The following is a 24,440-nucleotide window of genomic DNA, read 5'->3' on the forward strand; positions in this document are numbered from 1 at the left end:
AGAGGAGGTGAGAGAATTTTTGTTGTTTCGTCTATGGGACTCATTCCTTCCCAACTGTATCAGATCCCCGGAGACTGTATATTCTTCAACTCAATGTCTGTGAAGCAAGGTCTCTGGCACCTTGATGATTATGCCTGTAAGAAAAATAAAATAAAGAAAAAAGACTGTGTCAAACGAAGGCGTTCACACAAAAAAAACTGTTAAAAAATATTAAATAGTTGTCTTTTTTAAAATGCATGGATCCAAAATATAAAACGATCCCAAAATGTTTCGACCCAGAGATTTCTGCTGGAGCAGAATCTTTCTGTCTCTCTCTTTCACTCACACACAGACGCACGCACGCACGCACAGTATTATTACAGTGGTTAGGAGAAAGGCAATCAGAGAACTTTAGCGCTGTAGAGACTGCTGAGCCCAGAGCCCTGGATGGAGAATGCGCCTGGCCTCGGAAACCTTTAACCACACTGTCCAGGTCGCAGTGGCTAGTGGTCAGCGCGCGTCTGGACAGGAGGGAACTTTCGGACACTCCCCGAAGACCCAGGGCGTCCCTAGAGACAGGGCATTGGAACCTGGGACAGAGTGAAGGGAGGAAGAGACGGTGTGAGTCGGGGGTGGCGGCAGCTGCGCTCTGGATCTGTCGCCCTCGGGTCCCCCGGGCTGCGGGACAGAGAGACTCGGAAGACGAGCGCGAGCACCTCCCCGCCGCCCCTGCAGCCACTCGGGGCGCGCATGGATCCACTGGGCGCTGGGGCCGCGAGTCAAGGCCGGGACTCGAGCAGCTCTCTCCGGAAGTAGCAACCAAGGCGCTATCCTCCGCGCGGAGGATCCGAAACGCACGGGGCTCGGGCAGCCTGGCCCCGGGCATATCTGACCAGTGGCCTCGAGCCCGACACCTCAGCTGCGCCGCGCTCCCGGCCACAAGTTTGCCTCGCGCCGGCCAAGTTGCAAGTGTGAAGCTTTCCACGGGCTTCGGGAAGAGTGTCCCTGTTCCTCGCTCGGGCTGGCTCGGGTATGGCCGGGCCCCACCTCTGGGGGTGGCTGCTGCTCGGCGGCTGCCTCCTCGCCAGAGCCCAGGTAAGAGCCCCTGTGCCGCGGCACCTGCTTCCTGGAGCCTCCGGCCGGTGTTCAACGTTAGGGCAGCCGAGACCAAGGCGCGCGCGGGCGCTGACGCTTACACATTCACGCACTAACGCACTCAGAGGCAGGCAGACAGACAGACACACAAGTGCACTCGGCAAGGTTTGACAGGCATTTAGTGGAGCTGCAAAGATTTGCTTAGGTGAATGATGTCCTGGGGTGGGCACTGTTCCGACCAGCATCTTGACATCTGCAAAGTAAGAGGATATTTATGGACAACGGGGTTCTGGATCAGGAGGGTAACGTTGAGAGGTGAAGAACTTTTCTTACTCTTAGACTCCTTGATCCCCGTTTAATTAATTCAAAATTTTTTTTGTCTGCTCGCAATTTACCGTCACTTTTGAGAACTTAAATTTCTAGGATTGTTTGTGACCACTGTCTGAAAGGATAATTGACTCTTCCTGTTACAGAATCACCTATCATTAAAGCGAGGAGACTAGCTAGAAAAATACATATAACTTGTTAAAGCTGAGTTGTTATGTTTAGAATAAATGGTAGTTGTCATTTTCGTACTGCTAATATCGTTTAGAGATTTTCTGGGTGATCTTTCACAATGGAGCCTTTCTAATGCGCAAGCCACAATTCATCCTCACATGTTTTTGACTCAAATAAAATGTAGTATTTACACTCAGCTTTTTCGATGAGCTAGAAAGAGATGCTTGTAGTGTAATGCAATTTAAGAGCCCTGTGACTTTAAATGGAAATCAACGTTATTTCTCTTTTCTGTTCGGGAGGGGGCGCACTTTGACCGTCAAATAAAGCCCCAAATTAGGTTTTTTTGTTTTTTTTTGTTTTGTTTTTTTAAATTCTTTCTCCGTGAGAAAATTAAGGCATTAATTTATGTACTGGTACTGTCTAAACTTAATACTATGTTCTTGGCTTTCAAATGGCCAGTTTAAATTTGTTACTCTAAACGTGCAGTTTTTTTTTTTTTTTAACCACATAGCTACATACGTTAATAGAAATAAGTGTTCTCCTAAATACTGGGCTTTAACTAATATGACCAGGATATTTCAAGTGAACTTAATATGTTAAAAAAAAATCAAACGATGTGTGTTATACATTGACTAATAAGATGGTCAATGAATGCTCAAAAGTAGAGTATGCTCCAACCTGAAAAATTTCACCAAGGTAACAGAAGGAATATGAATGAATGGAAAAACTCTAAGAATTTGGTGACAGTTATAGAGCTGGGGTGATCTCTAATGTATTTCCTGCTTTTCTCTCTCATAAGATATTTGGATAATATGCTCGAAAACACCACTTCCTTGTATAAGGGACAAGTGACCTCTAGCCATTTATTTTATTCAGCGTTACAGATGACTTTTTCTAAGGAAATAGACATTGTTTAGTACAGCGAAGAAGAAAATCACTGTGCGATTATGGGAAGAATATTTAGCTTTCAAAAAAACAATCAGGACATTGAACACTTTTTCTATAATTTTAACCAAGCTTTCTCAACATTTTGGGCCATATAATTCTTTGTTATGGGTGCTATCTTGTACCTTGCAGGATATTTAGCAGTATTCCTGTCCTCTCCACTAGAAACCAGTAGCAGCTCCCAACCCCTGCCTGGTTGTGGTAACCAAAAACGTCTCCAGATATTGCCAGACGTCCCTTGGGAGGCAAAATCGCCTCTGGTTAAGGCCCATTGCTTAAAACCCATTTCCATTTATGTTTATAGATTAAGAATTATGTGAAATGAGTTTGTGATAGTACGTTACATTTCTGGCACTTTAAACAAAATCTGAAGGTTACATTAAAGTGATTTATGTTGACACACTGTGTCAGTTGACACACTGACACCTTCTTTGATCTTCAGTTTCTTCATTCCCAGCAAAGACATATATTAAAAATTTTAATATATTGATAGAACAACAAAGGAAACTCATCCAAGCAGAATGAGCTTGTGTAGAATAAATGTTTACTATCTGGCAAACATTGGATTACATTACACAGTAGGCAACATAGGCTAGTACTTGCAATTGTTTTAAATATCCCTGTGGTTTTTGGTTGATGAAGATGCTGCCTTTGCCTCAGTGCACAGTTCAAAAGCCGTGAATTCATGCATCAGGCATCACTGAAGAGCCCAGCAATGCAGTTCCTAGAGTCAGAGTTTCACACGGTAATGAGGGCAACTGTGTGAATATGTGTAGTATTTTCTTTATTGGAAGGTAAAACCTGAGAAAGGTAACGGGGTGAGGAAGCAGGATTGGACAAGGAGAGGCTCAGACTGGGCTGCAAACCCGACAAATTCTTGGCCAACCCCATGGAGAGCTCTGGGGCAAAGGTTGCCCATCATAGGCATCCCACATGGTGAAGAAATGGCCACATCCTGCTTCTTCCACTGTGCTCAGTCATCGGCTAGGGTTTTTTTGTATGATTGTTGACTGGGATCCAGAGCTGAAACAGATGCTTGAAAGCACTGCAGCTGGAGGCTGTCAGCCAACTGCACTCCTTCCAGACAGATAGCTGGTTCTTTCTAGAAGGACTGTCTCAGTGGTGTACCTCCATGGCTGTTTCCTCCCTTACAAAATTATCAAGGAACAACACTGGTTTTGCTGGGTTTGAGAATGGGCTGACGCCTCGTGATGCAGGCACCTTCTCCAGGCTCCAGGGCTGCAGATCAGTGTGGCTCTCAGACAGTGTGTGTGAGAGGAACTGAGTACAAATCCACCACCACAACTGGAAAAAATTCCCAGGAGCTCGTGACATACTGAGTGGAAGTACATCAGTTCCGTGGAGTACCAGGTGTGAGCAGGTGCCAACGCAGGGCAGGTTTCGTTTTCTAGTTATTACTCATTTTTGCCTGAGTGGAATCCCAGCACCACCGTGGACATTCTGGTACAGGGGAAGGAGCACTGGCCTCGGGACCCGGAAAGCTGCATTCAGATTCCTTCTCTGATAACATGCAACCTCCTCGGGCATGAAACTTGATCTCTCCATTCTTCCTCTGTGCAGTTAGGAGGATGGGCTTTACTGACCTTCCAGTGTGAAGATTCAGGGTCTCCTGGAAAGTCAGAAATCTCTTACTGGGTGGGAAGAAAATGATGACCACATACCACATACTGTGGTAAGCACTTTATTATTATTTCCTTTAATTCTCACAGTAACTTTATGAGCTAGGCACTGTAAATTGTTCATGCTTTATAGATGAGAAAATGGGGCTAAGAGATGTTATGTAGCCTTCTTGGGTCACACAGCTAACAAGTAGCCATGAGTCACACAGGGCTTTCTGCTCCTGAACCCACCCCTCAGACTGGTGCCCTCATCGTGGAGATCAGCCGGGCACCGATTAGCTGGATTATGTATACATACACGCTCTTTCTCAGCAATATCCACCCCTGGGTCTATTTCCCCAAGAATTTCTCACACAACTCCATAATGGTTATTGCAGTAATTCTGTGGTGTTAGAGAGCTGGGAACAATCTGGGTGTTCAGTGGGGTATCAGGCAGCAATAAAAAGCAATGGATTCAATGTACACAAAGCAGCATGAATGAGATCCTTAAAATAGGCTGAGATAGAGCACAGAAACAATGAGATGTATATTACCATTTACGTACGTTCAAATACATGCACATAAAACAGCAATACATATTGTATCAACATATTTAGTTAATATTTTGTATATATATTTCACGTAAATGATTGTGTATGGGAAGGTAGAGAAGGAGGAGTGGCGTATAGAGATACAAGGGGATAGATAATCAATCAATCAATCAATCAAATAAACCAACATGCTGTATTGGAAATTGTGGTGATAATAAATGGAATTACCAACAAGCCATTATTGGTAGACTTAAGAATGAAGACATAGGGCTTCCCTGGTGGCATAGTGGTTAAGAATCCGCCTGCCAATGCAGGGGATTGGCAGGAACACGGGTTCAAGCCCTGGTCTGGGAAGATCCCACATGCTGTGGAGCAACTAAGCCTGTGCACCACAACTACTGAGCCTGCGCTTTAGAGCCCACGAGCCACAACTACTGAGCCCACGTGCTACAACTACTGAAGCCCATGCGCCTAGATCCTGTGCTCTGCAACAAGAGAAGCCAATGCAGTGAGAAGCCCGTGCACCACAACAAAGAGTAGCCCCCTCTCGCCACAACTAGAGAAAGCCGGCACACAGAATGAAGACCCAATGCAGCCAAAAATAAATAAATTAAATAAATAAATTTTTTAAAAAAAGAATGAAGACATAACTGGGTCATCGTAGCTTTTCCAAGATGGTAAGCCAGGGGATTACCCTTAGCAAAATCAAACTGGAACTTGACTGCTCATTATATATTATTATATTGTGCTTATTTCCATAAGCACTGTTTTTGTCAAAGATCCAATGGTAGGCTTGTTCTTCTTTCCTGTTGACAACCAGAACTTTTTCCATTTATGTTCTAGTTATAGAGAAGCCTTGTATCCCTGAGGGGTAGACTTCTTGATGACTGCACTAATTCTGGGTTGTCTCTTCAGCCCCAGGAACCCAGAAGCAGCAAGATGGGAGGAGCCAGATGTGGCTTTTTCTTGGCAGTGTACAGCGAGTAGGTCTAATTTCCTCAGAGCTTCCTCAATTCTTTGTGAATAAAAGTAGAACATTTTCAACTATATTTCAACTATACATTCCATTTATTTCCCTGTCTTGAGCATTGATTGGTTCTGTCATCTGCTAGAATCCATCTCCTTTCTTCCCCTCTGTTTAGTTTTTGTCTTTTCTGAGTTATTTCTTAAATCTTTTAACAGCAGTGTGACTTTAGGCCATCCATTTCACGCCTTTGAGTCTCCATTTCCTCCATTCTAAAATGGGGGCAGGGGCTTCCCTGGTGGCACAGTGGTTAAGAATCCGCCTGCCAAAGCAGAGGACACGGGTTCGAGACCTGGTCCGGGAATATCCCACATACCGCAGAGCAACAAAGCCCGTGTGCTACAACTACTGAGCCCACGTGCCACAACTACTGAAGCCCGTACACCTACAGCCGGTGCTCCGCAACAAGGGAAGCCACTGCAACAAGAAGCCTGCGCACTGCAACAAAGAGTAGCCCCAGCTCGCCACAACTACAGAAAGCCCACGCGCAGCAACAAAGACCCAACTCAGCCAAAAATAAATAAACAAATAAAATGGGGGCAATAATGACACTTATCTCATAGAATGTGACAGTATTAAAATTAAAAACATATAAACAACAAAAGCTTTAAGGTGTCTGATAATGAAAATGTCAGCTCTTTTCTTCTATCAGCCAATTAGTAAAGAGCTTTTTAATGGAATGATTATTCGATTGAGATAATTTCTAAACAAGATTGGGGGTAAGTGAAGGCTTTTAAAAGGGGTGTGTGTGTGTGTGTGTGTGTGTGTGTGTGTATTTTGCAAGGCTATTTTCTCTGCCTGCAACACTCTTCTGTCTATTCCTTATGCTTTCTTTTTCAGAACCCAACTCCTTCAGATAGCAATAGGACATTTTATTCATAATGCTGATAGATGTTATAGTTTGCCATTTAGTAATACGAGTCCTTGATGAACACCTATCTCCTCCTTTGAAGAAGTCGTTCTGGAGATTAGTTCAGCTAATCCTAAGGCGGTTGCAGCAGTCTTGTAATCACTGGTGTGTCCTTGTAGAAGTGGAGATGCAGGGAGGCAGATGGATTCGAGAGGTAGAAGGTACATTCAACTGAAGGAAGAGTGGGTCGGGGCAGGTATCATCGATGAGTTAGATTTTTAGATAAGCTGAGTTGGTGGAGCCTGTGAGATATTTAGGAGATGGTTGGATATTGCATTATGGAGTTTAAGAGGAGCTCTGGATTTAGCATCATCCGTTTTTAAATAGGAAGTACTTGAAACCACATGAAAGAATGATATTCTCAGTGAGAGTATAGTGGAATTAAAAGGGTTGGCTAACTAGTTTGAAAAAAGACATGCAGATTGGTTTTCTATAAGATTATCCCTGAATTGTAAATTCACAGGGGAAAAGGGGCTAATAAGCAATTTGGAATCCTCTGTGACAATTAGCATGGTGCCTTTGGGTGGTAGGTTCTCCATAAATGTTTGATTAAGCTAATTTGTATTTCTTTTGTTCATCTTCTTTGATCCCACTTGGAACTCAAGTCTCTGATCATTTACTCCAGTTTTACTTGAAAAAATGTCATTCTATTCTAAGGATCAGAGATGACTGCCCTGGATACAAATGATGCAGTGGAACCTATATCTGGTCACAAAGATGGAGGAAAGAGAGCCGCTGGTAAAGCAACCCTGAGGGAGTTCGGTGTTTCCAGAGATCTCTTGTCTTAGTAACTGACAAACTAGCAGGCTAAATGTCGAGCTTGCCAGTTAGTCCCCTGGATGATAGAATTTTATAGACTCTCAAAGAAAGTAAATCATAGCTTTCTGGAGGAAGAGGGAACTACACAAAATGGTCAAGATTATGGACCTTCTGATCGGAACTGAATTTGGAATCTGTGTTTCCTATTCTCATGCTGTTACTTATCTCAAAAACTCAGTTTCTTCATCCCAAAAAATGGGATGAAAAAAAGGAAAATAATGGGATGACCTAATGCCAGTTATTTTTTTTGACATGTGTTTTACATGAAAACCTCAGGAGAAGCATTTAATCTGGTGCCTGTCATAGAGTTTGCTCACTGTACGTTTCAGCCATCAGCGTTGTCATCGTCATCATCATTACCATAATTTCTATCACATTTTAAATTAGTTATTGTTGGTATAGAGAATCTCTATTATTTTTATTTATTGATTCATGCCTATGAAGCTGATTCCTGAACAGTAACAATTTTCTCCAATATCTGTGTCTGTTCTTTCTTTCTTTTTTTTTTAGAGATAACTTTTATTTACAATAATAGCATTAATAACAAACAGTTACTGAGCACTTCATCTGTGACTGTGTTTTACCATCATATTATTTATCTCTGATTATAGCCCAATAGTGTAGATTTTATTTTGTTCACTTTGTATAGATCAGGAAAAGAACTGAAGGACAGAACCTGTCTACTACATTGTTCAAGGTCATACAACCAGTAGATGGTAAAATGGAACTCAAATTCTGGCTGCTTTAGTTAACTTGGCTTATTCCTTGCAGGGAGGATTTATAAAATTGTTTTTGAGAACTAGTATTTCATGAATTTCTAGAAGGTACATCTTTTTTGTTTTGAATACTTTATTTATTTTATTTTTTGGTAATTTTTATTGGGGTATAGTTGATTTACAATGTTGTCTTAGTTTCAGGTGTACAGAAAAATGAATCTGTTATACATATACATATATCCACTCTTTTTTAGACTATTTTCCCATATAGGCCATTACAGAGTATTGAGTAGAGTTCCCTGTGCTATACAGTAGGTCCTTTTTAGTTATCTATTTTATATATAGTAGTGTGTATGTGTCAATCCCAATCTTCCAATTTATCCCTCCCCCCTTTACCCCTTGGTAACCATAAGTTTATTTTCTACATCTGTAACTCTGTTTCTGTTTTGTAGATAAGTTTATTTGTAGCCTTTATCTGTTATTTCTTTTTATCTTTTTTCTTATGTTACATTAGCTAGAAATTCCATATAAAGTTGAATGATAAACAGTAATTATCGTGGGCATCTTATCTTGCTTATTACTTCAGTGGGATGCTTCTACAGATTTATCATTAAGTATGATAGTTGCTCTAGGTTTTTAATAGAAGTAACATCATTGCTAATTTTGTTAAGTTGTTAAATGTAAGGCTAGTATAGAACTTTTGAATGACAATATGTATAATTTTTAAGTCACAAATGATACGTCATTTCTTTAAAAAATGTCATATTCGTTGTATTGAGCTCCTGTCACAGGTATTGGACTACTTGAGGGCAGGAACTAATTCTTAATCATTTTTCTAGAGTGAATGGTACCAGTAGATGCTCATTAAATATTGGTAAGTGTTTTCATAATCATAGGTAGAAGGGCTATTATATATTGCTTCTTAAATTAGCAACTAAGTCAAATACTTTTGTTATTATGAGATATAGGATAACAAATTCAAATGTCTAGCAAACAAAAGTGTTGTTTAATACTGTTTGGCCAACTTTTCAGTCCCTTGTCTGCCCTCTCTCAAGAATTGGCCTGGATTCTTTCCCCTTTATGCATCACCAAGTTAATTTACAGTTTGTCCTCTAGATATCAGCTCATGTGTACCTTATTCAGGAAAGCCTGGCTTACCCAGTAAGGCAAAATGTCCTTACAATAAGCTCTCAGAACACTGTGTATCTTACTTTCTCTTGTAGCATTTTTCAGAGTTGTAACTTAACATTTTCTGTGATCATGGTGTAATTACTCTTTCTCCTTTTCTAGACTGCAATTTTCATGAAGGCAAAGGCTGTACTTGTGTTTGCTCCTTTTTGTATCCCAAATGGCCAGCACAGAGCAAGAAATCATAAACACGACTTGAATAAATGAACATTTAGTCAAGTAAAATAAACATTTCTCTGTAATAAAATGTAGTTCCCAAGTTTTCTTGGTCCTGCAGAGATTATGAATCTTTTGGTTAATTGAAATGGCATTAATTACACATTAATAAATTGTGTTCTGATTTTAAATTAAAAAAATACTATTTGGCCAAATATTTATATGAGAAGATTGGAAGAAACATATGTATAATTAAGGTAATTAAGGTAAAACTGCCTCTCTTTTATGAAACCATTTACATCAAATTGCAAACTGGCTAAAATTTCCTAGATGAGAATACTTTATACTGCTTGTCACTTTCCTTACTTTTATAATCAGGTTAGTTCTGTTTTCCATGATAAAAAGTTTCTCATTTATTTATTTATTTTTGCGGTACACGCGCCTCTCATTGCTGTGGCCTCTCCCGTTGCAGAGCACAGGCTCCGGACGTGCAGGCTCAGCAGCCATGGCTCACGGGCCCAGCCGCTCTGTGGCATGTGGGATCTTCCCGGACCGGGGCACGAACCCGTGTCCCCTGCATTGGCAGGCGGACTCTCAACCACTGCGCCACCAGGGAAGCCCTCTCAGTTATTTTTTAAAATACAGTTTTTTTTGACAGCAGAGATTGTATTTAACAATGCGATTTTGTGGCCATGAGATATGCCTAAGCTTGAATATTCTTCTGCTTAAGAGAATCTGCCTTTAGCAAGCCACTCATGCATGTAATGAGTACCAAGGTGGGACTTCTCCTCTCAACATATATTCTGGCATCTCATTTCCTAGATTAATAAAGTCTGTAAGACCCAATATTCAGAAGTTTTTGGTAGTTATCTAAATAAAACTTAAGCACAATTTCATGTTGATTAATTGAGCTTAGAGATATCTAAAAACTGGAAGAAATTTTGAGTAGGTACGTGGGGCTTTCCTGCATCCTCAAGAATGCCTTTTAAAATCATTCCAAAGACACAGCATACTTCTATTTCCCATCAGATTGGTAATATTTAGTTATAATGTTTTGTTTGTGAGTCTATTGCATTTCTTACCACTCATGGTTATAGTGTAGTCTGAGAGCCATATTGTACCTCTTGACCTACCCCCAGGCAAGATCCATGGCTTGAATTTCTTTTATGTCTACCTTTTGCCACAGTATCTTGCCCTTGGGAGGATTCAACGAATACTGTTGAAATAAATACTCTCAACACTCCTCGCTGCTAAACCAGCACAATCAGTGTAGAATGAGTAGATGACTGGCGGAAGGCTTTTCTGTGAATTTGAGGAGTTGCCCCAATTAAAATTCTTTTTCCCTAGGAGTTTGCATTTTTAATGCAATAAAATTGCACTGCATTACTAAGTATTATGTTCATTGTGCACGTTCCGAAAGTGGTTAAGAGATGGCTCTGTTCTCCAAGGAGCTTTCACTCAACAGGAGGAGACAAGATTGCCACTACTGCCAAAAGGAGCTCTTGGCCTCTGCTCTTGACTTCTGTCTACCCTCCCTGCAGGATCTGTTCCTTTTCCTTCTTTCTAATATATCTTGTCTGTCTTTGACTTCCACATTTTTGCAGTGTGAATGGTAGATGCTCAACTAGAGCTGGGAAAACCTCTGCCAAAGGTTTCTCATGTTCAGCCTTTTTTTTTTTTTCCTTTTTCTTTTTACTTCACTAAGTTTATTTTGGTTGAATATATTTAGAATGTAATAAAAGTATAGGCTTGGTGATAATAGCAGTAGTAATAATTAACATTTATACAGAGTTCACTATATAAAGGCACTTAATTAGGCATCTCTATGCATTATTTTCTTTAATCCTCACAACAATCTTATGAGGAAGGTAATGAGCATTTTTTTTTTTGGGGGGGGGTACACGGGCCTCTCACTGTTGTGGCCTCTCCCGTTGTGGAGCACAGGCTCCGGACACGCAGGCTTAGTGGCCATGGCTCACGGGCCCAGCCGCTCCACAGCATGCGGGATCCTCCTTGACCGGGGCATGAACCCGTGTCCCCTGCATTGGCAGGCGGACTCTCAACCACTGTGCCACCAGGGAAGCCCGGTAATGAGCATTTTTATTGCTTCTCCCAAATCCACTCCATTTCTTACCAATTTTGTGGCAAACAAGGACAAGTGGTAGAGTAAGTGAAAAAAAATGCAAAACTGAAAATCCCTGCCCTCATGAATTTTACATTCTCCCATTCTCCTGAAGCCTGCTCTACCTATGGAGTCAGACATGTGCACCAAGAAATTTCCTTATGTTATCTAGTTAAGCATATTGTTGGCACAGTCTTATGCTGAAATTACATAAGATCTGTGCTTTAATTCTGTAGATATGGGAAAACAAAGAATACCTTACCTACTGAACATCTTCTCATTAAAATTTCAGCCATGCTAGATGACTAAGTTCTAGAGGTTGGCTATTCAGCACAAGGCCCATGGTTAGCAATATGGTGCTTTCTTTTCCTCCTTAGTTTTTTGTTTTTTTCTTGGCACTTAGTGCACTTGAAATTTGTTTAGAGGGTAGATCTCATGTTAACTGTTCTTACTACGAAAAGCTGAAAACTAACAAAACGGTCAAAAGTACATTTTGGGGGCTTCCCTGGTGGCGCAGTGGTTGAGAATCTGCCTGCCAATGCAGGGGACATGGGTTCGAGCCCTGGTCTGGGAGGATCCCACGTGCCACAGAGCAACTGGGCCTGTGTGCCACAATTACTGAGCCTGTGCGTCTGGAGCCTGTGCTCCGCAACGAGAGAGGCTGTGATAGTGAAATGCCCGCACACCGCAATGAAGAGTGGCCCCACTTGCCACAACTAGAGAAAGCCCTCACACAGAAACGAAGACCCAACACAGCCATAAATAAATAAATTTAAACAAACAAACAAACAAACAAAAAAGTACACTTTGGGAGATGTTGGCTATATCTTGTATTTTGATCATGGTGATGGTACTATGAGTGTTTGCACATGTCCAGACTCATCAAATTGCACACATTAAATATGTGCAGCTCTTTGTATATCAGTTATACCTCAAAAAAGCTGTCTAAAAAAAAGGTATCCTATCTAATTAAAAAAAAAAAACCGAAACAATAAAACCCATAACTTTTTATTCATGACAGTTCCAGTCGGCAAGTATTGATACTTTGATGGTCTCTCATGCACCAGACAATGTGATAGTCACTGGAAATATAAATACAGTGAAATATATGGTCACGTTTTCAAGCAGAGCATGTGCAGCATTTCTGTAAATGTTTCTAAATTTGAGTTAATGTTTAAATCAGCCTTTGAGTGATGATGGTTCCTTTGGGAAAGGAAATCAACTTGACAAAACACCTTATTGTTGAATTGCAGCCTCTTGTGTCTCTCCCCCTAGTCTCTCCAAGGTTTGTGTCCCAAGTTACCCTGATCTCTCACAATCTTATTAAATATAGCACCCCCCTTTTTGCCCTTAGTGGGTTAAGTTTTGTTGGTTCAAAACGTCAGGAGCTCCCTGGGTAAAACGTGAAACTGGCTCCTGTACACGGAGGGCAAGGAGAGATGGAAGAAAGAGGCAGACCACTCCACATTGGTAGGCGGCAGGTTTAATAAGCAAGGGGACTTAATAAGAAGCTTGTCTTGGGCAGCAGCAAGATGAGTAGATCTCCACACTCACCTGCCACCATCTTATAAGTTGATATAGAGGCCTTACCTGGGTTCAGTCACGTGTACCATCCAGATGGTCTCAACAACATGTTCTCTCAAGGCTGCATCCTTGAAAACAGCTCTCACTGTGGGAACAGTGGACAGAGTGTGCATTCCAAGGGCAGGGGAGGGGCTGAGGAGCTTCTGATTGCCTGAGTCCAGCCCTCGGCTCTACCTGTGGTCGTGTCCTCTCGATGACCTCCCCCAACAGTTTTACTTTACCTACAGTAAGACCATAGACTTTCACTTCTTACTCATTCAGAACCCCTTTATCATTCCCAATCTATTAACCTAACTGCTCAATACAGCCTACCTTTTCCTCCTTTTTTCTCCTATTATTCACTCAGCTATCTAAGAACTGTTATCTCTTGGCCTCCTCTTTTTCATTCATAAAACTAGCTGTTTCTGATATCATTATATCAGAAATTAGGGAAACCAAAGTTTTATTCACACCCTTTTTGAGAGACCTTAGAACATTGTTTAATGTACAAGTTCTCATTGTAATTTTTCTTTATTCACTTAATAAACATGCACAATTTTTATAGCTAATGAGTGCACAGTGTTTCTACTATGTGAAACTTTACCTTAGAGTTTGTTGACCTATTAATGGTGATTTTACTTTACTTGTGTTTTTCTATCTTTATTTTTTTGTTTTTATTTTTTTTTTAAAACATCTGTATTGGAGTATAATTGTTTTACAATAGTGTGTTAGTTTTTCCTTTACAACAAAGTGAATCAGTTATACATATACATATGTTCCCATATCTCTTCCCTCTTGCATCACCCTCTGTCCCACCCTTCCTATCCCACCCCTCTAGGTGGTCACAAAGCACAGAGGTGATCTCCCTGTGCTATGCGGCAGCTTCCCACTAGCTATCTAATTTACATTTGATAGTGTATATATGTCCCTGCAACTCTCTCACTTCGTCACAGCCCACCTTTCCCCCTCCCCACATCCTCAAGTCCATGCTCTAGTAAGTCTGTGTTTTATTCCCGTCCTACCACTAATCTCTTCATGACATTTTTTTCCCTTAGAGTCCATATATATGTGTTAGCATACGGTATTTGTTTTTCTCCTTCTGACTTACTTCACTCTGTATGACAGACTCCAGGTCCATCCACCTCATTATAAATAACTCAGTTTCATTTCTTTTTATGGCTGAGTAATATTCCATTGTATATATGTGCCACATCTTCTTTATCCATTCATCTGTTGATGGACACTTAGGTTGCTTCCATGTCCTGGCTATTGTAAATAGAGCTGCAATGAACATTTTGGTACATGAGTCTTTCTGAATTATGGTTTTCTCAGGGTATATGCCCAGTAGTGGGATTGCTGGGTCGTATGGTAGTTCTATTTGTAGTTTTTTAAGGAACCTCCATACTGTTCTCCATAGCGGCTGTATCAATTTACATTCCCACCAGCAGTGCAAGAGGGTTCCCTTTTCTCCACACCCTCTCCAGCATTTATTGTTTCTAGAGTTTTTGATGATGGCCAATCTGACCGGTGTGAGATGATATCTCATTGTAGTTTTGATTTGCATTTCTCTAATGATTAATGATTTTGAGCATTCTTTCATGTGTTTGTTAGCAATCTGTATATCTTCTTTGGAGAAATGTCTATTTAGTTCTTCTGCCCATTTTTGGATTGGGTTGTTTGTTTTTTTTGTTATTGAGCTGCATGAGTTGCTTATAAATTTTGGATATTAATCCTTTGTCAGTTGCTTCATTTGCAAATATTTTCTCCCATTCTGAGGGTTGTCTTTTGGTCTTGTTTATGGTATCCTTTGCTGTGCAAAAGCTTTTAAGTTTCATTAGGTCCCATTTGTTTATTTGTGTTTTTATTTCCATTTCTCTAGGAGATGGGTCAAAAAGGATCTTGCTGTGATTTATGTCGTATAGTGTTCTGCCTATGTTTTCCTCTAAGAGTTTGATAGTGTCTGGCCTTACATTTAGGTCTTTAACCCATTTTGAGTTTATTTTTGTGTGTGGTGTTAGGGATTGTTCTAATTTCATACTTTTACATGTAGCTGTCCAGTTTTCCCAGCACCACTTATTGAAGAGGCTGTCTTTTCTCCACTGTATATCCTTCCCTCCTTTATCAAAGATAAGGTGACCATATGTGTGTGGGTTTATCTCTGGGCTCTCTATCCTGTTCCATTGATCTATATTTCTGTTTTTGTGCCAGTACCATACTGTCTTGATTACTGTGGCCTTATAGTAGAGTCTGAAGTCAGGGAGCCTAATTCCTCCAGCTCCATTTCTCGTTCTCAAGATTGCTTTGGCTATTCGGGGTCTTTTGTGTTTCCATACAAATTGTGAAATTTTTTGTACTAGTTCTGTAAAAATTGCCAGTGGTAATTTGATAGGGATTGCATTGAATCGGTAGATTGCTTTGGGTAGTATAGTCATTTTCACAATGTTGATTCTTCCAATCCAAGAACATGGTATATTTCTCCACCTATTTGTATCATCTTTAATTTCTTTCATCAGTGTCTTATAGTTTTCTGCATACAAGTCTTTTGTCTCCTTATGTAGGTTTATTCCTAGATATTTTATTCTTTTTGTTGCAATGGTAAATGGGAGTGTTTTCTTAATTTCACTCTCAGATTTTTCATCATTAGTGTATAAGAATGCCAGAGATTTCTGTGCATTAATTTTGTATCCTGCAACTTTACCAAATTCATTGATTAGCTCTAGTAGTTTTCTGGTAGCATCCTTAGGATTCTCTATGTATAGTATCATGTCATCTGCAAACAGTCACAGCTTTACTTCTTCTTTTCCTATTTGGATTCCTTTTATTTCTTTTTCTTCTCTGATTGCTGTGGCTAGAACTACCAAAACTATGTTGAATAAGAGTGGTGAGAGTGGGCAACCTTGTCTTGTTCCTGATCTTAGTGGAAATGGTTTCAGTTTTTCACCATTGAGAACGATGCTAGCTGTGGGTTTGTCATATATGGCCTTTATTATGTTGAGGAAAGTTCCCTGTATGCCTACTTTCTGCAAGGTTTTTATCATAAATGAGTGTTGAATTTTGTCAAAAGCTTTCTCTGCATCTATTGAGATGATCATATGGTTTTTCTCCTTCAGTTTGTTGATATGGTGTATCACGTTGATTGATTTGCGTATATTGAAGAATCCTTGCATTCCTGGGATAAACCCCACTTGATCATGGTGTATGATCCTTTTAATGTGCTGTTGGATTCTGTTTGCTAATATTTTGTTGAGGATTTTTGCATCTATGTTCATCAGTGATATTGGCCTGTAGTTTTCTTTCTTTGTGACGTCTTACTTACTGCTTTTGCTCAAAATTATTCTCCTCACTGCTGATGATATAATACCAACCATGTTAATTTTCCAAGCCACTGCTCTTTCCCAGCATCCTACAACTGTGCCACATGACAGATGTGTTGCCTGGGGTGGTAACACTAGTTATAAATGAAATATTGGACACTGCAGTTTGGCCTGTAGCCTGATTTTTCTGTAAGTCAAATTCTGGTTGCTTACTGCCTGAAGGAAGTGATCTTCTTGAGGATTTGTTATGTCCCCACAAAGGTCAACAGTGTGTGTGTGTGAGGAGTGGCTTATTTATTTATTATTTTATTTTATTCTTTTTTATATTATATAATGTGATTTGCAAAAAGGTGTACAACTTGATGATTTAATATCTCTATATATCGTGAAATGATTACCACTGTCAAGTAACCCATTCATCACCTCACATAGTTACCTTGTGTGTGTGTGTGTGTGTGTGTGTGTGTGTGTGTGTGTGTGATGAGACCATTTAAGATCTACTCTTAGTGGGAATTCCCTGGCGGTCCAGTGGTTAGGACTTCTGGGTTCAATCCCTGGTCAGGGAACTAAGATCCACAAGCTGTGCAGTGTGGCAAAAACAAACAAACAAAAACTACTCTCTTAGCAAAATTCAAGTATACATACAGTATTGTTAACTCTAGTCACCATGCTCTAGGTTAGCTCCCCAGAGCTTATTCATCCTAGAACTGGAAATTTGTAACCTTTGACCAGCAGCTCCCCATTTCCCCCACCCCACAGCCCCTGGTAACCACCATTCTAGTCTCTGGTTCCATGAGTTTGACTTCTTAGGTTCCACATATAAGTGAGATTATATACTATTTGTCTTTCTGTCAACACAGTTTTGATAGTGCTAATTATTGTCTGCTTTCCTTTCCATATGAGATGGACTCTGCCATAGTGCAGCACATTATCAAACAGGCTTGAATGACAGAATCAGTCCTGTGTGAGAACATTTCCTTGGGAGATAAGAAACTTGGCTTTTAGAGCACATTTTACTATAACTGAGCTGGGTGACCATAGATAAGTGGCTAAACTCTGGGTTTCAGTTTTTATTTGTAAAGAGTAGGAGGTTTTGATCTTTAATATACTAGGGATTCAGACTTCTTCAAATTATCAATATAGTTTTAGCTTTTAGAAAGAACTTTATTGAAATTTGTATGTAAACATAATAGGAATCCAAGACAAAACTGCCTACATTCTCATTTAGTCTTTGTCTGTGCACATATTCAATGAATACATACTTTCAGTTGTGTTATAAGTGAAACTTTATATGTTGCTTTTTCACTTGACATACAGTACATATTTTTCCAAAAAATGAATTTTTTTTCTGTTTGACACACACTTTTCCTCCTTCTTTCCTCTCACCACCATTCCGCCATCCCCATCCCACTCAGGTAATATGTGTCCTTCCACCTTTTTCTCCATAACTCATTTGATAGTATAAAATATAAACATACATGTAGGGGTGAAATAGCATTTTGTTGATTGTTTCCTTTGCTGTACAGAAGCTTTTTAGTTTGATGTAGTCCTACATGTTTATTTTTGCTTTTGTTGCCTTTGTTTTTGGTGTCAAATTCAAAAAAAAAAAAAAACAACCTGCCAAGACTGATGTAAAGGAGCTGACTTTGTATGTTTTCTTCTAGGAATTTTATGGTTTCAGGTCTTGCCTTCAAGACCTTAATCCATTTTTTTTTTTTTTTTTTTTTTTTTTTTTTTTTTTTTTTTTTTTTAACATCTTTATTGGAGTATAATTGTTTTACAATAGTGTGTTAGTTTTCCCTTTACAACAAACTAAATCAGTTATACATACACACATGCTCCCACATCTCCTCCCTCTTGCATCACCCTCTCTCCCACCCTCCCTATCCCACCCCCCCAGGCGGTCACAAAGCACAGAGGTGATCTCCCTGTGCTATGCAGCAGCTTCCCACCAGCCATCTAATTTACATTTGATAGTGTATATATGTCCCTGCCACTCCCCCACTTCATCACAGCCCACCCCTCCCCCTCCCCATATCCTCAAGTCCATGCTCGAGTAAGTCTGTGTTTTATTCCCGTCCTACCACTAACCTCTTCATGACATTTTTTTCCCTTAGAGTCCATATATATGTGTTAGCATACGGTATTTGTTTTTCTCCTTCTGACTTACTTCACTCTGTATGACAGACTCCAGGTCCATCCACCTCATTATAAATAACTCAGTTTCATTTCTTTTTATGGCTGAGTAATATTCCATTGTATATATGTGCCACATCTTCTTTATCCATTCATCTGTTGATGGACACTTAGGTTGCTTCCATGTCCTGGCTATTGTAAATAGAGCTGCAATGAACATTTTGGTACATGAGTCTTTCTGAATTATAGTTTTCTCAGGGTATATGCCCAGTAGTGGGATTGCTGGGTCGTATGGTAGTTCTATTTGTAGTTTTTTAAGGAACCTCCATACTGTTCTCCATAGCGGCTGTATCAATTTACATTCCCACCAGCAGTGCAAGAGGGTTCCCTTTTCTCCACACCCTCTCCAGCATTTATTGTTTCTAGAGTTTTTGATGATGGCCAATCTGACCGGTGTGAGATGATATCTCATTGTAGTTTTGATTTGCATTTCTCTAATGATTAATGAGGTTGAGCATTCTTTCATGTGTTTGTTAGCAATCTGTATATCTTCTTTGGAGAAATGTCTATTTAGTTCTTCTGCCCATTTTTGGATTGGGTTGTTTGTTTTTTTGTTATTGAGCTGCATGAGTTGCTTATAAATTTTGGAAATTAATCCTTTGTCAGTTGCTTCATTTGCAAATATTTTCTCCCATTCTGAGGGTTGTCTTTTGGTCTTGTTTACGGTATCCTTTGCTGTGCAAAAGCTTTTAAGTTTCATTAGGTCCCATTTGTTTATTTGTGTTTTTATTTCCATTTCTCTAGGAGATGGGTCAAAAAGGATCTTGCTGTGATTTATGTCGTATAGTGTTCTGCCTATGTTTTCCTCTAAGAGTTTGATAGTGTCTGGCCTTACATTTAGGTCTTTAATCCATTTTGAGTTTATTTTTGTGTGTGGTGTTAGGGATTGTTCTAATTTCATACTTTTACATGTAGCTGTCCAGTTTTCCCAGCACCACTTATTGAAGAGGCTGTCTTTTCTCCACTGTATATCCTTCCCTCCTTTATCAAAGATAAGGTGACCATATGTGTGTGGGTTTATCTCTGGGCTCTCTATCCTGTTCCATTGATCTATATTTCTGTTTTTGTGCCAGTACCATATTGTCTTGATTACTGTAGCCTTGTAGTAGAGTCTGAAGTCAGGGAGCCTAATTCCTCCAGCTCCATTTCTCGTTCTCAAGATTGCTTTGGCTATTCGGGGTCTTTTGTGTTTCCATACAAATTGTGAAATTTTTTGTTCTAGTTCTGTAAGAAATGCCAGTGGTAATTTGATAGGGATTGCATTGAATCGGTAGATTGCTTTGGGTAGTATAGTCATTTTCACAATGTTGATTCTTCCAATCCAAGAACATGGTATATTTCTCCACCTATTTGTATCATCTTTAATTTCTTTCATCAGTGTCTTATAGTTTTCTGCATACAAGTCTTTTGTCTCCTTAGGTAGGTTTATTCCTAGATATTTTATTCTTTTTGTTGCAATGGTAAATGGGAGCGTTTTCTTAATTTCACTCTCAGATTTTTCATCATTAGTGTATAAGAATGCCAGAGACTTCTGTGCATTAATTTTGTATCCTGCAACTTTACCAAATTCATTGATTAGCTCTAGTAGTTTTCTGGTAGCATCCTTAGGATTCTCTATGTATAGTATCATGTCATCTGCAAACAGTGACAGCTTTACTTCTTCTTTTCCTATTTGGATTCCTTTTATTTCTTTTTCTTCTCTGATTGCTGTGGCTAGAACTTCCAAAACTATGTTGAATAAGAGTGGTGAGAGTGGGCAACCTTGTCTTGTTCCTGATCTTAGTGGAAATGGTTGCAGTTTTTCACCATTGAGAACGATGCTAGCTGTGGGTTTGTCATATATGGCCTTTATTATGTTGAGGAAAGTTCCCTCTATGCCCACTTTCTGCAAGGTTTTTATCATAAATGAGTGTTGAATTTTGTCAAAAGCTTTCTCTGCATCTATTGAGATGATCATATGGTTTTTCTCCTTCAGTTTGTTGATATGGTGTATCACGTTGATTGATTTGCGTATATTGAAGAATCCTTGCATTCCTGGGATAAACCCCACTTGATCATGGTGTATGATCCTTTTAATGTGCTGTTGGATTCTGTTTGCTAATATTTTGTTGAGGATTTTTGCATCTATGTTCATCAGTGATATTGGCCTGTAGTTTTCTTTCTTTGTGACGTCTTACTTACTGCTTTTGCTCAAAATTATTCTCCTCACTGCTGATGATATAATACCAACCATGTTAATTTTCCAAGCCACTGCTCTTTCCCAGCATCCTACAACTGTGCCACATGACAGATGTGTTGCCTGGGGTGGTAACACTAGTTATAAATGAAATATTGGACACTGCAGTTTGGCCTGTAGCCTGATTTTTCTGTAAGTCAAATTCTGGTTGCTTACTGCCTGAAGGAAGTGATCTTCTTGAGGATTTGTTATGTCCCCACAAAGGTCAACAGTGTGTGTGTGTGAGGAGTGGCTTATTTATTTATTATTTTATTTTATTCTTTTTTATATTATATAATGTGATTTGCAAAAAGGTGTACAACTTGATGATTTAATATCTCTATATATCGTGAAATGATTACCACTGTCAAGTAACCCATTCATCACCTCACATAGTTACCTTGTGTGTGTGTGTGTGTGTGTGTGTGTGTGTGTGTGTGTGTGATGAGACCATTTAAGATCTACTCTTAGTGGGAATTCCCTGGCGGTCCAGTGGTTAGGACTTCTGGGTTCAATCCCTGGTCAGGGAACTAAGATCCACAAGCTGTGCAGTGTGGCAAAAACAAACAAACAAAAACTACTCTCTTAGCAAAATTCAAGTATACATACAGTATTGTTAACTCTAGTCACCATGCTCTAGGTTAGCTCCCCAGAGCTTATTCATCCTAGAACTGGAAATTTGTAACCTTTGACCAGCAGCTCCCCATTTCCCCCACCCCACAGCCCCTGGTAACCACCATTCTAGTCTCTGGTTCCATGAGTTTGACTTCTTAGGTTCCACATATAAGTGAGATTATATACTATTTGTCTTTCTGTCAACACAGTTTTGATAGTGCTAATTATTGTCTGCTTTCCTTTCCATATGAGATGGACTCTGCCATAGTGCAGCACATTATCAAACAGGCTTGAATGACAGAATCAGTCCTGTGTGAGAACATTTCCTTGGGAGATAAGAAACTTGGCTTTTAGAGCACATTTTACTATAACTGAGCTGGGTGACCATAGATAAGTGGCTAAACTCTGGGTTTCAGTTTTTATTTGTAAAGAGTAGGAGGTTTTGATCTTTAATATACTAGGGATTCAGACTTCTTCAAATTATCAATATAGTTTTAGCTTTTAGAAAGAACTTTATTGAAATTTGTATGTAAACATAATAGGAATCCAAGACAAAACTGCCTACATTCTCATTTAGTCTTTGTCTGTGCACATATTCAATGAATACATACTTTCAGTTGTGTTATAAGTGAAACTTTATATGTTGCTTTTTCACTTGACATACAGTACATATTTTTCCAAAAAATGAATTTTTTTTCTGTTTGACACACACTTTTCCTCCTTCTTTCCTCTCACCACCATTCCGCCATCCCCATCCCACTCAGGTAATATGTGTCCTTCCACCTTTTTCTCCATAACTCATTTGATAGTATAAAATATAAACATACATGTAGGGGTGAAATAGCATTTTGTTGATTGTTTCCTTTGCTGTACAGAAGCTTTTTAGTTTGATGTAGTCCTACATGTTTATTTTTGCTTTTGTTGCCTTTGTTTTTGGTGTCAAATTCAAAAAAAAAAAAAAACAACCTGCCAAGACTGATGTAAAGGAGCTGACTTTGTATGTTTTCTTCTAGGAATTTTATGGTTTCAGGTCTTGCCTTCAAGACCTTAATCCATTTTGAGTTTATTTTTGTATATGGTGTAAGATAGTGGTCCATCTTCATTCTTTTGCATGTCCAGTTTTCTCAACACCATTTATCGAGGACACTATCTTGAAAATTAGTTGACCATATATGTGTGGGTTTATTTCTGGGCTCTTTGTTCTGTTCCATTGATCTTGTGTCTGTTTTTCTGCCAGTACCTTACTTTTATGATTACTATAACTTTGTAATATAGTTTTTTTTTTTTTTTTTTTTTTTTTTTTTTTTTTTTTTTTGGTGGTGTGCGGGCCTCTCACGGCTGTGGTCTCTCCCATTGCGGAGCACAGACTCCGGACGCACAGGCTCAGCGGCCATGGCCCACGGGCCCAGCCACTCCGTGGCATGTAGGATCCTCCCAGACCGGGGCACGAACCTGTGTCCCCTGCATTGGCAGGCAGACTCCCAACCACTGCTCCACCAGGGAATCCCTGTAATATAGTTTTAGATCAGGAAGTGTGATGCCTCCAACTTGGTCCTTCTTTCTTGAGACTGGTTTTGCTATTTAGGGTCTTTTGTGATTCCGTACAAATTTTAGAAAATTTTTTTCTATTTCTGTGAAAAATGCCATTGAAATTTTGATAGGGATTGCATTGAATCTGTAGATTATTTGGATAGTATGGACATTTCAACAATATTAATTCTTCTAATCCATCAGCATGAAATATCTTTCCATTTATATGTGTTTTCTTCAATGTCTTTCATTAATGTCTTATAGTTTTCAGTGTAGAGGTTTTTCACATCCTTTGTTAAATTTATTCCTAAGTATTTTATTATTTTTCATGCAATTGTAAATGAGATTAAAAAATTTTTTTCTTTCTGACAATCCATTATTAGTGTATAGAAATACAACAGATTTTTGTATATTAATTTTATATCCTACAACTTTACTGAACTTGTTTATTAATTCTAACAGTTTTTTTGATGGAGTCATTAGGGTTTGCTATATATAATATGTCATTTGAAAATAGAGACAGTTTTACTTCTTCCTTTCTGATTTGTATGCCTTTTGTTTCTTTTTCTTTCCTAATTTCTCTGGCTAGGAATTCCAGTAGTATGTTGAATAAAAGTGGCAAGAGTGACCATTCTTGACCTTAGAGGAAGAGCTTTCAGCTTTTCACCTTTGTTTTGTTTTGTTTTGTTTTTAGCAAGTAATTAGGTTTATTTTTTTCAGGTTTCTATTGACTTTATTTTTAAAATTTTTTATTTTATATTGTAGCATAGTTTATTAAAAATGTTGTGTTAGTTTCAGGTGTACAGCAAAGTGATTCAGTTATACATAAACATGTATCTGTTCTTTTTCAAATTCTTTTCCCATTTAGGTTATCACAGCATATTGAGCAGCATTCCCTGTATTATACAGTAGGTACTTATTGGTTATCTGTTTTAAATATACCAGTTTTTCACCTTTGGGTATAATGTTAGCTGTGGGCTTGTCATATTTGGTCTTTATTATGTTGAAGTACGTTCCCTCTGTACCCATTTTGTTTAGAGCTTTTATCATGAATGAATGTTGAATTTTGTCAAGTGCTTTTTCTGAATCTATTGAGATGATCACATATGACTTTTGTCCTTCATTTTGTTAGTGTGGTGTATCTCATTGATTGATTTGCAGATACTGAACCATCCGTGCATCCTTGGAATAAATCCTTTGATCATGATGTATGATCCTTTTAATATATTGTTTAATTCAGTTTGCTAATATTTTGTTGAGGATATTTACATATATGTTCATCAAGGATATTGGCCTGTAATTTTCTTTTCTTGTGTTCTTATCTAGTTTTGATATAAGGGTAATGCTGGTCTCATAAAATGAGTTTGGAAGTATTTCTTCATCTT

The 24,440-nt window shown here is 39.1% G+C and overlaps 1 protein-coding gene across 2 annotated transcripts in view; it reads left to right on the top strand.

Annotated features, from left to right (window-relative positions):
* Positions 1-378: 378 nt before the first annotated feature.
* Positions 379-24,440, top strand: part of PTH2R (parathyroid hormone 2 receptor) — a 111,578-nt gene continuing 87,516 nt past the window's right edge. The window contains exon 1 of one of the 2 annotated variants that reach the window (XM_067027547.1): positions 379-1,074. Coding sequence is in view for 1 of the 2 variants with exons in the window: in XM_059051753.2 (XP_058907736.1) it covers positions 1,012-1,074 (63 nt within the window). In the remaining variant the exon portion in view is untranslated. The remainder of the gene's footprint in view (positions 1,075-24,440) is intronic. The other variant, XM_059051753.2, reaches the window with a different exon arrangement.

Source organism: Kogia breviceps, chromosome 2 (assembly GCF_026419965.1).
Source record: "Kogia breviceps isolate mKogBre1 chromosome 2, mKogBre1 haplotype 1, whole genome shotgun sequence".
Classification (NCBI taxonomy): domain Eukaryota; kingdom Metazoa; phylum Chordata; class Mammalia; order Artiodactyla; family Physeteridae; genus Kogia; species Kogia breviceps.